The 17,432-nt window shown below is 46.7% G+C and overlaps 2 protein-coding genes across 3 annotated transcripts in view; one reads left to right on the forward strand and one right to left on the reverse strand.

The window, feature by feature from the left end:
- The window catches only part of immp2l (inner mitochondrial membrane peptidase subunit 2), a 203,690-nt gene that overhangs the window by 32,045 nt on the left and 154,213 nt on the right, over positions 1-17,432 (reverse strand). The gene's annotated exons all lie outside the window — the stretch shown is intronic.
- Positions 13,129-17,293, forward strand: LOC306923208 (leucine-rich repeat neuronal protein 3-like; the record flags this gene model as incomplete). Its single annotated transcript, XM_079501234.1, has 4 exons — positions 13,129-14,016; positions 14,744-14,886; positions 15,859-16,081; positions 16,394-17,293. 4 exons carry the CDS (start codon positions 13,129-13,131, stop codon positions 17,291-17,293), a joined length of 2,154 nt encoding a protein of 717 aa, XP_079357360.1.

Consider the following 17,432-nt stretch of genomic DNA (forward strand, 5'->3'; position numbering starts at 1 on the left):
TCCGTTTTGTTATACAACGACGAGACTGTTCAATCCTCAATCCTCAAGGTACGCGTCGGGAGAGAGCACAAACGTAGCCGCGACCGGAACACAACAAATCTAACACGAGGGACATGGGCGTGCAGAAATAACTGTTCTCAACGGTGGGTTCCGTGACCCAGCAGCGTTTCCAAATGGACCGCTGTCCATTACGTAATTCGCTTCCATTACGTTCTCAGAAATAATGCCAATGTCCTCATAACCTGACGAGGGAATGGAGGAATTATGAGGCCTAACACACTTAATGGATTGCATAAGCTATTTATGAAAGCATCGGTCTTCAGTGATACCATAATGCAATGTGTTGAGCTGCATGCACTCCAACCTGGACACACTGTTGATTGAGGCTCCCTCTCCTACAGTGTGACAAATCAACAGGAGTGTGCCATGTTGTTTACGTGTGTGCGTGCGTGTGCGTGCGTGTCAGGCTGTCAGGGCCAGTACGTGTTGCCATGTCTGCTTATTATAGCCTAAGCGACTTTGTGCTTGTTTCCGCTTGCAAATATTAAAAAATATTTTTTTGGGGGGCTGCTTATTTGAGCTTGTTTCCTAATTAAACCAGCATGGTTCTTGAACATTTTCACGCCAAGGACCCCCGGATTAATATGCATTGGTCCACAGACACCCCCCCATCTGAAAACATTTTGTGCTAAGGACCCACAATACAAGATTTGTGTTAAAAAATATTCCAAAATTATTAGATTTGTCTTTCTTTTTCTGGGTGGGAAATAGCAGATCCACAAGCTTGTGTCGCATCACAGAAGTCGTCTATACGAAAGGCGTTGTTAGATCGGCTATTCTCAAATAGCCGAAGCCGCTTCTTTTGGGCTTGTATTCATAGACCAGGGTTTGCTTATACAGTATTTCTGCTGCAAACTCTGACAACACTGGTCAGGACGGATGTGTTCGCCAGACTCTGACAACACTGGTCAGGACGGATGTGTTCTCTGACAACACTGGTCAGGATGGATGTGTTCTCCAGACTCTGACAACACTGGTCAGGACGGATGTGTTCTCCAGACTCTGACAACACTGGTCAGGACGGATGTGTTCTCTGACAACACTGGTCAGGATGGATGTGTTCTCCAGACTCTGACAACACTGGTCAGGACGGATGTGTTCGCCAGACTCTGACAACACTGGTCAGGACGGATGTGTTCTCTGACAACACTGGTCAGGATGGATGTGTTCTCCAGACTCTGACAACACTGGTCAGGACGGATGTGTTCTCCAGACTCTGACAACACTGGTCAGGACGGATGTGTTCTCTGACAACACTGGTCAGGATGGATGTGTTCTCCAGACTCTGACAACACTGGTCAGGACGGATGTGTTCTCCAGACTCTGACAACACTGGTCAGGACGGATGTGTTCTCCAGACTCTGACAACACTGGTCAGGACGGATGTGTTCTCCAGACTCTGACAACACTGGTCAGGACGGATGTGTTCTCCAGACTCTGACAACACTGGTCAGGACGGATGTGTTCTCCAGACTCTGACAACACTGGTCAGGACGGATGTGTTCTCCAGACTCTGACAACACTGGTCAGGACGGATGTGTTCTCCAGACTCTGACAACACTGGTCAGGACGGATGTGTTCTCCAGACTCTGACAACACTGGTCAGGACGGATGTGTTCTCCAGACTCTGACAACACTGGTCAGGACGGATGTGTTCTCCAGACTCTGACAACACTGGTCAGGAGTAGGACGGATGTGTTCTCCAGACTCTGACAACACTGGTCAGGACGGATGTGTTCTCCAGACTCTGACAACACTGGTCAGGACGGATGTGTTCTCCAGACTCTGACAACACTGGTCAGGACGGATGTGTTCTCCAGACTCTGACAACACTGGTCAGGACGGATGTGTTCTCCAGACTCTGACAACACTGGTCAGGACGGAGGTGTTCTCCAGACTCTGACAACACTGGTCAGGACGGATGTGTTCTCCAGACTCTGACAACACTGGTCAGGACGGATGTGTTCTCCAGGGGATCTAACTGGTCAGGACGGATGTGTTCTCCAGGGGATCTAACTGGTCAGGACGGATGTGTTCTCCAGACTCTGACAACACTGGTCAGGACGGATGTGTTCTCCAGACTCTGACAACACTGGTCAGGACGGATGTGTTCTCCAGACTCTGACAACACTGGTCAGGAGTAGGACGGATGTGTTCTCCAGACTCTGACAACACTGGTCAGGACGGATGTGTTCTCCAGACTCTGACAACACTGGTCAGGACGGATGTGTTCTCCAGACTCTGACAACACTGGTCAGGACGGATGTGTTCTCCAGACTCTGACAACACTGGTCAGGACGGATGTGTTCTCCAGACTCTGACAACACTGGTCAGGACAGATGTGTTCTACAGACTCTGACAACACTGGTCAGGACGGATGTGTTCTCCAGGGGATCTAACTGGCAGCTTAGCATCCATCGCTAATTAATTGCTGGCCGCCTGCTTGTTTTGCAGGCATGGTTGAGCAGATGTAAGGCAAGAAGTGCCTCTCCACATTTCATTATGCATGTGAACCGCCCACACCGCGCAGCGGGGCCCCCTGCTAATTAATGTAGCCATACAGCTAATGCTAATGACAGACACTCGCATACACACACACACACACACATATATACCTTATGTTTTTCCCATATAACATGCCTTTCCTTGACAAGAGTGTTGCGGAAAAGCAGTGAACATAGAGGATCTCCAAACTCGCAACGCGTCACATTGTGTCGCGTTGTGAGCTTGTGGATCTGCTATTACTGGCGAATATATAAATATGTATAAAAAAAGTGATTAACATGTCCCCCAGGTTGGCAGAGCAAGTGTAGCGCCCAGGATTACATTAGATAATTGGCACTGGGTGAAAAAACTGGGTTGCAAAATTGTGGGATAAAAATTATATATATTATATATATAAAAAAAGAAAACATGTCTGTTATGTCATGTCATGAATTAATTTATTGCATAGGCCCTATGCAATCAATTCATAGTCACCCAGACACTTTTCCCTTCCGATTACCAAACTATGGATTGAACTTCCCAATGCAGTCAGAACTGCAGCCTCACTCCCCATCTTCCGCCGTAGTCTGAAAACTCACCTCTTCAGACTCCACCTTAGCCCGTAGCACTTGCCCTAGCCTCAACGACCTTGCAGGCTTACAAAGGCTGAAATATGTCATTTAGATAGCATGTTATGTAGACACATGCCAGGTTATTATTGATCTGGCATTCTATAGTTTATAGTGTACAGATATTCTAATGTTAGATGGATGATACGTAGGTTCCTACTTATGGCTATTTCTATTCATTGATTGTATTACCTTGTGTTGCTTTTGCTTACTGTAAATCGCTCTGGATGGACTGCTAAATGCCTAATTTATAATGGAGTGTCTTACTGGATGGATTTGCTGTAAAAGGGGAGTATACTGTAGTATAGCTCATTTAGACATACAGTAAGAGCACACCAGTGACACGTGCTTTGGGAGCACACAGAGATGCTTAACCCGAGTGTAAACCGTGACCCAACCATCTCCATTGGCTGTCTGTTTCCAGAATGTATAAATAATAATGTGTATCCGTAAAAACTGCTTTATAAGTAAGAGTTTATAAATAGCTGGATATTGCTATATGGCCGTCTTGTGACACTAGTAATTATTTTTTACGCAACATTCACATGTCTAACTCACCGTTCTTATATAAAGTGAATGTTTTCTCATGGCAATAAAGCGCTCCTTTCAATTGATATTTCATAGAGAATTATAGGGGGTGTGTGGCTTGCCAAGCATTGGCCGTGCATGGCTCCCAAATCACGCGTCAGTGACGACTTGCGACGGTAGTGGGTGGGGGGAGTTGTCGTCTAGCAGCTTGTGACAGGAGAACAGGGGAGTGGGTGGCTGGGTGTGTGGGGGTCACATGGGCCACTGTCTGGCATGAAAGCACTGTTTAAGCTGCAGACACATTTAATAGTAAATCAATACGAGAGAGACTAAGGGGTGACCGGGGCCCGGGTGGTGCGGGCTGGGGGGAGAAGTACTGTATACGAGGATTTATAAGACGAATGCCAGAACCAGGGTAAAACAGGTTTCTGAAAAACGTATGTTGCTATATCAGTGGTTCTCCATTTTTTTCACCTCAAGGATCTCCCAAAATGATACGTATTTGGCCGTATTATATATTTTTATTACTATTATATTTATCACTCACCCCGTGGAGCATATTGCATTTGTGGAGAATGTTCTGCTTTTTGTCCCTGAATGCAGACTCCAACCATATCAACCTACCTCTAACCCTAACCTAACCCTAACCCTGAATGCAGACTCCAACCACATTGGAGCAGCACATGTCCGACCGTTGTTTCCACATGTCGGTCCGTTGGTGTATCTAATCTGTGTCTGCATCTCTATTTGATGAATTGAAGAAAATAAGGACTCCAAACTTAACAAGAACAAAAGTACACTCTCCAGCACTCGGGTTACACAGTGATGAGTTGTTTTGGGAATCTTGGGAGTCCAATTTTTCTTTCAATTCATCAAATATTCTCTTCAGTTTTGGATTATTTTTTCGGGAAAGCGACAAAAACTAAAGATGGAAAAAGTCTCCTTGAATGAGTTCAAGGCTTCCTGCAGGGTATTAAAATGGATAAAAGAACAAGGGTCATTTTGAGACTAGATAAATAATCCCACTTACACAGAGGGGAGCAGGTACAATAGAGGTACCTAATAGAGGTAGGTAGAGAAAGACAGAACCAATCCAGACATGAAAGACGGATCAATAGTTCTCTCTCGGCAACCAGTCGGCAGATTGCTCCTCACTGCACGCACACGCACGCACGCAGGCAGGAACCTGTGTTCCAGGATATGTATTTGGCTGCGGACTCCCATCTCAACATATTTTGTTCCAGGGACCCCCCCCCCAGAAGCAAAGATATGAGTTAAAAACGTTCGCTCTGAAATAATCTATATTAAAAGATTTGGGCCACATTTTCATGACTTTTCAAAAAATAGCAGATCTACAAGCTCGTAGCGCGGCTATGAGCTTTTAGATCTGCTATTTTTCAACAGCTAAAGTTTCAAATAATGGTTAAAGTGGTTCAAAGCTAATGTGACACAGACGCGTCCTCAGGTCTAAATTAACACCACCACCATACTACTACAGCTGCTGAATGATACCTGCTGGGGAAATGAGTGGAAAAACAAAAAAATGCATACTATGCCTTTAAAGCAGTTCCATGCTGTATTGATGTGGTACCATGGGAGAGACAACAGGCACACGTTGATCAAAATAACAATTCCTCTACATTCTCTAATTGTGTAGACTTCTTGTAAATTAACTAAAGTAATGTAGATGTTAACAATATTTTGTACTCTTGAGAGCATGAAATGAAACCAAATGGATATTTCATTTTACACTCTCAAGAGTTTTTGAGAGCCGAGAGTTGTTTTACACATTGTCTGCTGTTGACGTATACATACTGTATACAGTACGTTTTTTTATTAGCCATTTATTGTCAGCTAAAAGAAAAAATATATATATATATGTTTATTATTTTTTAATTGCTGGATTAAATTAAATTAAAGAAAGACGAGGTCTCTCGTCTTGGCAAAGGCGGGTCGTGGAGAGAAGAACGAGGGTCCCGCGTTCTTGGCTTACGTTGTGCTAAAGGGCTCCTTTCGCTGCAAATAGTCAAGAGCAGCAGCCGTTTTAAAAAGCTGCACCATGAATGTTTTTTCTTTTTAAACCATAGAGGAACACTACCCGTCCCTAAAGAGTCCTCTTTCTCCTTCACTCAGTATACATTAACCCATTCAGGCCTGACGTCAAAAAAAAAAAAAAGTCACATTTTAACGATTTTTCAAAAATAGCAGACCTACAAGTTCATAGCGCGCCACTCGGTGGCGCGCTATGAGCTTGTAGATCTGCTATTTTTCAATAGCTAAATTATAACATAATGTTTAAAACACCAAAAGGGGTTCCCGCCCAGAATGGGTTAATAAAGTGCACATACTGTAAGACGCAGGGTCAATCCCCCAGATACTGAATGTTAACAACCTACCTGTGGCGTAGATAGGCACCAGCATAAAAAGCACACTTATGGCTCCCTTCCATACAGGCACTAAGTGAAGCGTGCAGTGCTGTGTTAATGTGTTTCATCATGGGTCCTGGCTCCGTTTCAGATAAGGCTCTTCTCAGAACCTAATTTGGGCCCAGCTGCGCAAGAGGTGGTATACTAACTGCAGTGGTGGAAAAAGTACTCACATGGGTTGTCTTGCTGTGTTGTTGTACTCAGCGAGATCTAGTATGAGAGTGACGACACTAGCGTTGACTCCCATTGTAACGATACAATGGAATGTGGAAGTGCTCATTCTATCTCAATGGGATAGTTCCAATGTTTGGAACTATTAGCTCATAGCACCCCGCTTTGTCTCAATGGGATAGTTCCAATGTTTGGAACTATTAGCCCATAGCACCCCGCTTTGTCTCAATGGGATAGTTCCAATGTTTGGAACTATAGCCCATAGCACCCCGCTTTGCGGCGAGATCAAAGTGTGTCGCGACTCTCTTCTTCCACTGCTCTGGTTGTACTGCACCAGTGACAGTCGCATGGTTTCTCTTTGTTGCTGTGTACTGTGTTGTTGTACTGTACCAGTGACAGTCGAATGGTTTCTCTGTGTAGCTGTGTTTATTGTACTACCAGTGACAGTCGAATGGTTTTTCTCTTTGTTGCTGTTTCTTGTACTACCAGTGACAGTCAAATGGTTTCTCTTTGTTGCTGATTCTTGTACTACCAGTGACAGTCAAATGATTTCTCTTTGTTGCTATGTTTCTTGTACTACCAGTGACAGTAGAATGGTTTCTCTTTGTTGCTGTTTCTTGTACTACCAGTGACAGTAGAATGGTTTATCTTTGTTGCTATGTTTGCTGTACTGTACCAGTGACAGTAGAATGGTTTCTCTTTGTTGCTATGTTTCTCGTACTACCAGTGACAGTAGAATGGTTTCTCTTTGTTGCTATGTTTTCTGTACTGTACCAGAGACAGTAGAACGGTTTCTCTTTGTACGGTACCGGTGGGGCCCCAGCCTGCACCTCACTCCGATGAATAAAATATGGTGGTCTGGGACCACTTTATGAGCTGTCTGCCATATTAGGATGGTAGCAACGTAAGAGCTTTGGCCCTTTGACTCTGACCACCAGAGAGAAGAAATAAGGCATAAATATTTCACGTTTTGGCCCCTTTTAATCCATTTAGAGGATGTCAATATTCAGCACTATGCCAGACTGCAGCCTTTTTTGCAGTTTAAACACCGCTTATTTTAGCTAGACAGACAGCTTCTGGCCTTCTGCAGCAGAGCATGTTGGCAGTAATGCCTTACTAAATGTGTTTAGAAAAGAACAATGACCAAAAAAATAGAATTCGCTGTTGGAGACTTTTTTCAAAGTGCTGCATTCGCAGTGTGGGAGATGTAGCTTTTAAGTAGTGTGTGGTAAGCAGTTGTGGAAGAAGTACTCCAGTAGTATTTTCTTGTTTTACTTAAAAGTAGCAAAATGTACAAACTCTGTTTTTAAATAATCTAAATCCGCATGGTAACAAGTTTTCAAATGATTGTAGGGGAGTAAAAAGTACATTTGCCTCTGAGCTGTAGTGCGTTCCAATTATTAAGATTAAGAATCAAGAAAAGTAAATACTTAAAGGACAACTTTGTTTTTGTTTTTCAACCTACTGTAGGTTCATGTTTTAGGTTGTTATTAGAGAAAGTAAAAGATGAGTGTTGTTATTTTTTTCTTCATTTGCTGCTTTCTTTCGTTTTAGCAATTTGAACAACAAGAGACATCATTCTGATGTCGGGCATAAAAGGGACACAGACATAATATCTGGGTTGGCCCGGTGGGGCATGCATTTCCAACTTGCATCATTCCAAATAGGCCAGTGCCCAACAGGCACCGCCGTAGAGGCCCCACGGGCACCTCTCTAGTAGTAAATAATAATAAAGAAATCGCCGTAAAATTTTGTACAAAAAAAAGGACGTATTTAGCCCATGTTCGAATGCCCCACCCCCCTAGCTATAAAACCACTAAAACTAAACAAAGCAGCAAATGATCATCTTTTACTTTCTCAAATAACCTAAAACATGAACGTTGGTTAAAAAAACTAAAACAAGTTGTCCTTATAAAGTAAAAGTACCTCAAATTTTACTCAAGAACAGCACTTATTTTCTACCATGGAATAGTGTCCGGCATGCAGTGTCTGCACTCTGCACGGTTTGCACTGCAGGCCTCAGCCCAAATCCCTAGCTCCTCCCGTCGAGGCTCCTCCAGGTCGAGACTCTCAACTGCTTTAGCTAACCAAACATTTCCTGAGTGTCTGACTCCTGGCCTCTCAGGTCACACACTTCCAAACAGACAGCTTATACAGAACAAGGACTTTTTCTCTTCCTCTGTGTGTGCATGTGTGCGTGAGTGCGTGCATGTGTGCGTGGTCTGATTTCATTAGCAGAAAGCACTCAAACTGAACGATCCTATCCCATTAAGACAGTCCAGAATTATAACGGACAACATCGCTGTCGGGCAGAAACCTCATAGCTTGAGCGGTCCAGGCACCTAGGCCGGTAAATCCAGCCTAGTCCAGGCACCTAGGCCGGTAAATCCAGCCTAGTCCAGGCACCTAGGCCGGTAAATCCAGCCTAGTCCAGGCACCTAGGCCGGTAAATCCAGCCTAGTCCAGGCACCTAGGCCGGTAAACCCAGCCTAGTCCAGGCACCTAGGCCGGTAAACCCAGCCTAGTCCAGGCACCTAGGCCGGTAAATCCAGCCTAGTCCAGGCACCTAGGCCGGTAAATCCAGCCTAGTCCAGGCACCTAGGCCGGTAAACCCAGCCTAGTCCAGGCACCTAGGCCGGTAAACCCAGCCTAGTCCAGGCACCTAGGCCGGTAAATCCAGCCTAGTCCAGGCACCTAGGCCGGTAAATCCAGCCTAGTCCAGGCACCTAGGACGGTAAATCCAGCCTAGTCCAGGCACCTAGGCCGGTAAATCCAGCCTAGTCCAGGCACCTAGGACGGTAAATCCAGCCTAGTCCAGGCACCTAGGCCGGTAAATCCAGCCTAGTCCAGGCACCTAGGACGGTAAATCCAGCCTAGTCCAGGCACCTAGGCCGGTAAATCCAGCCTAGTCCAGGCACCTAGGACGGTAAATCCAGCCTAGTCCAGGCACCTAGGCCGGTAAATCCAGCCTAGTCCAGGCACCTAGGACGGTAAATCCAGCCTAGTCCAGGCACCTAGGCCGGTAAATCCAGCCTAGTCCAGGCACCTAGGACGGTAAATCCAGCCTAGTCCAGGCACCTAGGCCGGTAAATCCAGCCTAGTCCAGGCACCTAGGCCGGTAAATCCAGCCTAGTCCAGGCACCTAGGCCGGTAAATCCAGCCTAGTCCAGGCACCTAGGCCGGTAAATCCAGCCTAGTCCAGGCACCTAGGCCGGTAAATCCAGCCTAGGTGCCTAGCATGCAGTCTCTGCTGCTGCATCGAGTTTAAATCCAAATGATGCCACCATAATGGCATTCTTGTTGTTCTCTTTTTCTTTCTTGAACCTAAATACGCTCTTTAAGTCTACAGCCTCTATTTCTATAGGAAATCAACACAGTGTGGCTCCTGTATACATCATTATGTAAACCTAAATGTTAATTCAACTTGGCAAAGTGTAGAAGTTTAGATGAAAGAAATTACCTTTACGTGGGTCCGTCCATTAGAGAAAAACAGGAAGCACTCTTATGGGGCCATTAGAAAAACAAATGTGTACTTAACTCTCTGTGTTGTACTGTGTTAAGCAAAATGAGATGCGCAGCACGAGAAGGACTGCACAGAGCAGACATTAAGTTGATAGTAGTATAGATGCAATGTCAACACACTTAAATAAAGACAATTAACCAATTCAAACAATAAAACAAACAAACAAACAAACAAACACAAAATCTAGATAAATTTGGTATCGTTTGTCACAGAGCAGCTTTTATGAGCTTTGACACAGATGGCAGAGAGAGAAAGAGAGAGGACAGAGAGACAGGACACAGAGAGAGAGAGAGATAGAGAGAGAGAGCGAGAGAGAGAGAGAGGACAGAGAGAGAGAGAGAGAGAGCGAGAGAGGACAGAGAGAGAGAGAGAGAGAGAGAGAGAGGACAGAGAGAGAGGACACAGAGAGAGAGAGAGAGAGCGAGAAAGAGCACTCTGATCATCAGTTGTTCTCTGTCTCTGCGAGTACACTGTGTACTTGTTTTATTTGAGTATTGTTATATTGTATTTTTACATCGTCTGTCAAAAACGTATCAGATCTTCATCAATATCTGTAGTTCTGCTACTTTTGATGCTTTTCTGTGATGCTGTAGTGTGATAAAGTATGGCGTTAATTTACGGGGAAAAAAACAAAAAGAAAACACAAACGGTTAAAATATGGAGCCAAGAGGTTTCTGTCCCGAGTCCCGGCAGCTACGATCTGCAACTGGGTGACTTAACCTTTTAACTTGGCCTGTCTGTCTGTCTGTCTGTCTGTCTGTCTGTCTGTCTGTCTGTCTGTCTGTCTGTCTGTCTGTCTGTCTGTGCACATCGACTGCCAGCCATGAACGTTGAACGAGTTAATAATACATGCAGGAGGTGACACCCTGTATCTGGTCTTCATCAGCAGTGTGTTTCTCTAGTCACGCTGACGGCTTCATCCGCCTCTACACAAGCTGTGTGGCATCTGCACTCAATGGAGAAAAACAAAGATCTAGGCCTAACACGTCAATGTGTGCCGTCGACACTGAGAAAACAACCCCAGCACACACACCTGTCACCTGAAGAAAACAACTCTGATTCAATTCCTCATAAATAATCAAGTGCTGAGATTACCTGGGGCTAGGAACACAACACTAACACCTTAACTCTGACTTCCCTATATGTCCGGGGGAAATGTTCCAAAAACATCTACATTGTGCCACGACTGGTGCCTCTCGTGGCTCAAGTTTGCTTGAGACGGCGTGCCTCCGCCTCGACGGTCACGGTCTAAAACTATACTGTATTGGCCACAAACAGTAGCCAACCCACAGAATAACGACAAAACACCTGGCAGCCCTCGGCCCCCCATTTAATGGCATTTCTATCTCTGAGACCCCGATTTATATTGTGAAATCAATGTTAATTTTACAGACCCATGAGGGTCCATTTGGTTCCTAATTATGTTCCTAATTACCTAATTATCATTTAGCTGGGGACCCCCTGGAACACTCTCAAGGACCCCTTGAGAGTGGGAACCACTGCCGTAATCCATTTTGACCAGATTCTACAAAATGTCTTCAAAATCGTGACAGTTTTCTGAAAAACCTATGTTTCTATATCAGTGGTGCTCAAACTATTTCATGCAAGGACCCCAAAAATGATGTTATTATTGTCCTCCGACCCCCCATCTGAAAATGTGTCGTTTCAGGGACCCACCAGAAGCAAAGATTTGAGTTAAAACATGTTCATGATTTTTCAAAAATAGCAGATCTACAAGCTCGAAATAACGGTTAAAGTGGTTATAAGCTATAAAAAAAGCTATAAGGTGACACAGACTAAATGGATTAACCTCTTATTTTGAATAGTATTCAAATGTCCCTCTTAATACCTTAATGCCGTGGTGTTTTATGTAAAGCACTCTGAATGGCCGTGGTGGTGGTGTTGAAACTGGGCTGTACAAATAAACCTGCCTTGAAAAGCTTTTACTGCAGTCCCACCACTTTCCTTTTTTACTGCCGGGGGCAGAATGTGGAGGGCTGTGCGAGGAAGTCTCTCTCTCTCTCTCTCTCTCTCTCTCTCTCTCTCTCTCTCTCTCTCTCTCTCTCTCTCTCTCTCTCTCTCTCTCTCTCTCTCTCTCTCTCTCTCTCTCTCTCTCTCTCTCTCTCTCTCTCTCTCTCTCTCTCTCTCTCTCTCTCTCTCTCTCTCTCTCTCTCTCTCTCTCTCTCTCTCTCTCTCTCTCTCTCTCTCTCTCTCTCTCTCTCTCTCTCTCTCTCTCTCTCTCTCTCGGATATTTGAAATACTCAAGTAAAGTACAAATACCTCAGGAATTGTACTTAATTACAGTACTTACAAGTAAATGTACTTAGTTACTTTCCACCACTGCTCAAAGGTCCCATTCTTAGCAAAAGGCCTTCCAACTAATACACAGTATACCTTTAAAAAGAGAGGTCAATCCATTTCAAAGGTGAAGGAAAAACGCATTAAAATCCTGAGCCTGAACGGCTCTCAAAATCCCCAACACAACTCTATCAGTCAATAATGTCATATTATATTGCAGACAGTAGTGGTCCTCAAAGTGGGGTCCTTGAGGAGGGGGTCCCAGGCCGGGGGCCACCAGCCAAATGTGTTAATAGTGTCACGGTCGGTTTAACCCATTTAGACCTGAGGACACATCTGTTTCATATTATAGCTTTTAACCACTTCCGTTCCTTAAACCTTTTTACAAATAATACAAAAAAAATATTTAGAATGTTTTTAACATCACAAATCTCGATATGCTAGGGGTCTCTGGCTTAAAATATTTGATCAATTTGGGAGTCTTTTACGTGAAAATGTTTGAGAAACACTGCTATATAAAGCTTTCTCTCTCTCTCTCTCTCTCTCTCTCTCTTTCTTCTCCAGGTGGAAACTGACACCAGAGCCAAGCAGCAGTAGAGGATAATCTAACAACGGCGATGGCAGACAGAGCGATCCGTCCCCGTCAGCCCAAGCCGCAGCAGCAGCAGCGTCCCCGTTCCTCCCGCGTTCCTGCTCCGCCGCTCCACGGAGCCGCTCCCTGAAGGATACCACTGACCTTCACCAGCACCACGCCCAACCTGGCACGCACACGCTAAACGCTCTGCCAAGAACCCGGGCACAAGCAGAGAGAGAGGGAGAGGGAGAGGGGGCCAGCGCATCCAGGGGGGACCGGCAGGGGCCGTCCGTCAGCAGAAAATACACGCTCCGTCTCCGATGCTGCACAGTAACAAATGAGCTGTTATTTGTGAAGTTTTAACGGCGCCGTGTGACAACCGACTCCGCAAGGACCAATTACTATAGCTAAGGGAATACGAGGAACACCCCCAAGATGAAGGAGACGACGGCAGCGCTTGTGGCGTGTTTGTTAGCGGAGCTGGCGCTGAGCACCTTTGTTCTGGCCTCCGAGGAGGAGGGGGGCGAGGGGGCGAGGGGGGCCCGTTGCCCGGCGTCATGCCGATGCGAGACTCGGCCCTGGTTCTCGCCCAGCTCGGCGTACGCGGAAGCCGCCACCGTGGACTGCAACGACCTGGGACTCCTCGCCGTCCCGCCCAGACTCCCCTCAGACACACAGGTGCTCCTGCTGCAGACCAACAACATCGTTCACGTCCAGAAGGCTTTGGATTACTTGGCCAACATCACCGAAATCGACCTGTCCCAGAATAACATTTCGTCGCTGCGTGGCGTCCACCTGGGGCCTCTTCCGCGGCTGCTGTCGCTGCACATGGAGGAGAACTGGCTTCGGGTACTGCCCGAGGACTGCCTGCCGGCTCTGCCCAACCTCCAGGAGTTCTACGTCAACCACAACCTCATCTCCTCCATCAGCCCCGGAGCCTTCCGCGGGCTGGCCAGGCTCCAGCGACTCCACCTGAACTCCAACCGGCTGAGCAGCATCGACGGCCGGTGGTTCGCGCCCCTCCCCAACCTGGAGATCCTGATGATCGGGGAGAACCCTGTGGTCCGGCTGGCGGACATGAACTTCAGGTTTCTGGTCAACCTCCGCAGTCTTGTGCTGGCCAGGATGAACCTGACGGAGATCCCAGACAAGGCGCTGGTGGGTCTGGAGAACCTGGAGAGCATCTCGTTCTTTGACAACCTGTTGGACGGGGTGCCCCGGGCCGCCCTGCAGACAGCCCGCAACCTGAAGTTCCTGGATCTGAATAAGAACCCCGTCCAGAGGATTCAGAGGGGCGACTTTATGGACATGCTCCATCTGAAGGTACTTTTATACTTTACTCCTGTATGGCCCTAATTTTCTCCACTACATCTCAAAGGCAAATATTGAACTGTTTAGTCCAGTGGTTACCACATTTTTTCATGTCAAGGACCCCCAGAATGACACGAATTAGCCCGCAGACCCCCATTAGAAAAGATATGCCATGAAGGGCCCCCCATAAGAGAAGATCTTTACAGCTCTAGCAGTCATTTTCAACTATTTTCATTTCAAGGACCCCCCCAGTTTGATATGCAACAGGCAACGGACTCCCATTTACTGGCATTTCTATATCTCTGAGACCCCAATGTATATCAAATGGACCTGTTAGGGTCCATTTGGTTCCATTTGTACACTCTGAGTTACAGGGCGGCGGTGGCTCAGGGTTAGAGTGGCCGGATGGTAACCGCAAGGTTGCTAGTTCGAACCCGGGCTCCCCCAGAGTTAGTGTCGAAGTGTCCTTGAGCAAGACACTGAACCCCACATTGCAATCTATGTAAAGCGCCTTGGATAAAGGCGCCATATAAATGCACCATTTACCATTGACAGACCCATTTGGTTCCTAACTATCATTTAGCTCTGGGAACCACTTTGGTAACCACTGGTTTAGTCCACTACAATTATTGGAAAACTTTAGTTACAAGTAATTTACTTGATACTTTGAATTGCACATTGAATTGCCTTGTTGAAAATGTGCTACTACACAAATCGACTTTCCTTGCCTTGCCTAAAGGAGCTGGGCATCAACAGCATGCCAGAGCTGGTGTCCATCGACGGCTTTGCCCTGAACAATCTGCCAGAACTGACCAAGATCGAGGCTACCAACAACCCCAAGCTGTCCTACATCCACCCCAAGGCCTTCCACAAGTTGCCCAGGTTGGTAGGGACGCATGCAGGGCAGAGCTATTAACTGCCAGGTATTAAAGGGATAGTTCAGATTTTTTCCAGTTCTGCTTTGGTTTTGGTCAATATTAAGTATAGTTCCGGTCATTTTGTGGTGGGCACAGGGGCCACGCAGTAAAAGTAATATTATATTATTATTAACAACTTTTGTTCAACTTTGACCCCTCTATCACATGGAACTATTTTTTGGGCGTAGTGATATGGACACAAAAAACATAGGTCCTTGTGATAGAGGGGTAAAAAATGAACCACTTAATATTTCACCAAAACCAGAGCTCCCACCACGGCACTCGGGCAATCAATTAATAAAGTTGCATCCACTATAGTAATGGCAAATATTTCATACAAAGTTCAAAAATTGTGAACTATCCCTTTAATTCATGAATTATTCCACCACTGCCAGTGTTTTTTTTTTGTTTTTTTTGTCAATACCCTTATTTTGAAGGCCCACGAGACCCGAGACGTGAACCGGATGTTTTTAAAAAAAATCAGTGTGTACGCCACTGCCATTACCCTCAAATGACCTGGTAAAGGGGCTATGGACGCTTTTAGCCCAAGGAGTGTTTTTGGTGCAAAATAAATGGATCATGAAAAGAAGAAAAAAAAAAACTCACATGCTACTTAAAGCAGAATTAAATGTTCAGCTGCTTTCAGCAGCTGTCACAGATTGTAGGGAAACTGAATCTCAGTCTTTGTGAGATTACTGTGTTACTACTAGACACCCTTATGTAGCGTTGTGGCTCACAGCCTCAGCCTGATGACTGAAAAAGTCTAATATCTCCCCCGGTACATAAGGATATCCCTTTGGTCTATGTTCGAATCCCAGGCGTTACACCTACAAACACATTGGTGAAGAAATGTATTGGTAAGGAATTTATTCTTAGATTGGACATTTTCCTGATAATATTCCCTGTGACTATATGTCATATCGTTCCACTCCTCCAGGCTGGAGACCCTGATGCTGAACAGCAACGCTCTGAGCGCGCTCCACCACAGCACGGTGGACTCTCTGCCCAACCTGCGCGAGGTGAGCCTGCACAGCAACCCCATCCACTGCGACTGCGTGGTGCGCTGGATCAACATGAACCGCACCGCGCTGCGCTTCATGGAGCCGCACGCGCTCTACTGCGCCGAGCCGCCAGAGTACCAGGGACAGCATGTCCGCCAGGTATTACAAGCTTATATGTATAAGTGTGCATACGCCGGTCGATTTCTAGAATTTTGGTAGTTCTTGAAAGTATAATTTATGTCCTAAATGATTATTCTTATCCGTTACTTTTTTCGGTTGATTGAATAATTGAGAAGTGTGTTTTCCAAAGTTCAGTTCAGTATAAAAACCTTTTTAACTATTATAGTTATATAGCTATTTTATACTTTTTTTTGGGGTGTCAAAAATAGCAGATCTACAAGCTTACACTGTCGGGGTTGTGACGCATTATTATTATGCATGATTAAGTGGTGCACCCCTCTGTACCACCAGGTGCACTTCCGGGAGATGACGGAGATCTGCGTTCCCCTGATCTCTCCCGGAAGCCTTCCCGATCGGTTCTCGGCCGACAGAGGGGGATCGGTGACGCTGCACTGCCGCGCCTTCGGAGAGCCCGAGCCGGAGATCTACTGGGTCACCCCGTCGGGCGACCGCGTCCTTCCCGACACCCTGTCCGACAAGTACTACATGCACCCGGAGGGCACGTTTGACATCTCCGACGCCAGCGAGAGCGAGGCCGGCCTGTACACCTGCGTGGCGCACAACCTCGTCGGAGCCGACCTCAAGACCGTGTCAGTGACGGTGGACGGCTACTTCCCCGACACCTCCAATCGGTCTTTACGCGTTCACGTTCAATCCGTCCAAACTCATTCCGTCATGGTGTCTTGGGAGAGTCCGGGCGGTTTGGTGTCGCGGCTAAAATGGCACGCGGTGACGACCGAGCTACGGCCGCCCTCCGCGGCGTTCACGGCCAGGGTTCCGTCCGACGTGAAGGAATATCACCTGATGCACCTGGAGCCCGCCACGCCGTACCGGGTGTGCGTGGAGGCTGCAGGGGCTCCGTGGCGACGCAACAGGGACTGCGTCAACGTCACCACGAGGGTACTGCCGCCGCCGCCGCCCGGCGAGAACGCGAAGACGCAGGACGCGCTGGTCGTAGCCGCCTGGGCGGCGCTTTGCGTCGCCGTCGCCGTGGCTTGTTCTGTCATCTCCGCGTCTCTTTACAGCCACCTGTTCTACCGGAAATTGATGGTTGGTGGTGAACAGGCCGAGGCGCTGCTGGGCCCGGACAAGGATGACAGTTCCCCTTCCCCCTCTCTTTTGGAAGCGTGTGCATCGTCCGGTGTGAAGGTGAGAGCCACGCTAATAGACTTACCGGACGACACCATATGAGGGATGTGTCCTTGGGCAGCGGGCACTTTGGATGAGGGCTTTGGATTACAGACGGCGGCGAGTGATGGACTGTAAACTGGACAATGTAATTTAAGTGTCCTCTTTCCTTCTGACATTGGGACAGGGTTGCAGGGAACGG

Source organism: Electrona antarctica (assembly GCF_951216825.1).
Source record: "Electrona antarctica genome assembly, chromosome: 5".
NCBI lineage: Eukaryota > Metazoa > Chordata > Actinopteri > Myctophiformes > Myctophidae > Electrona > Electrona antarctica.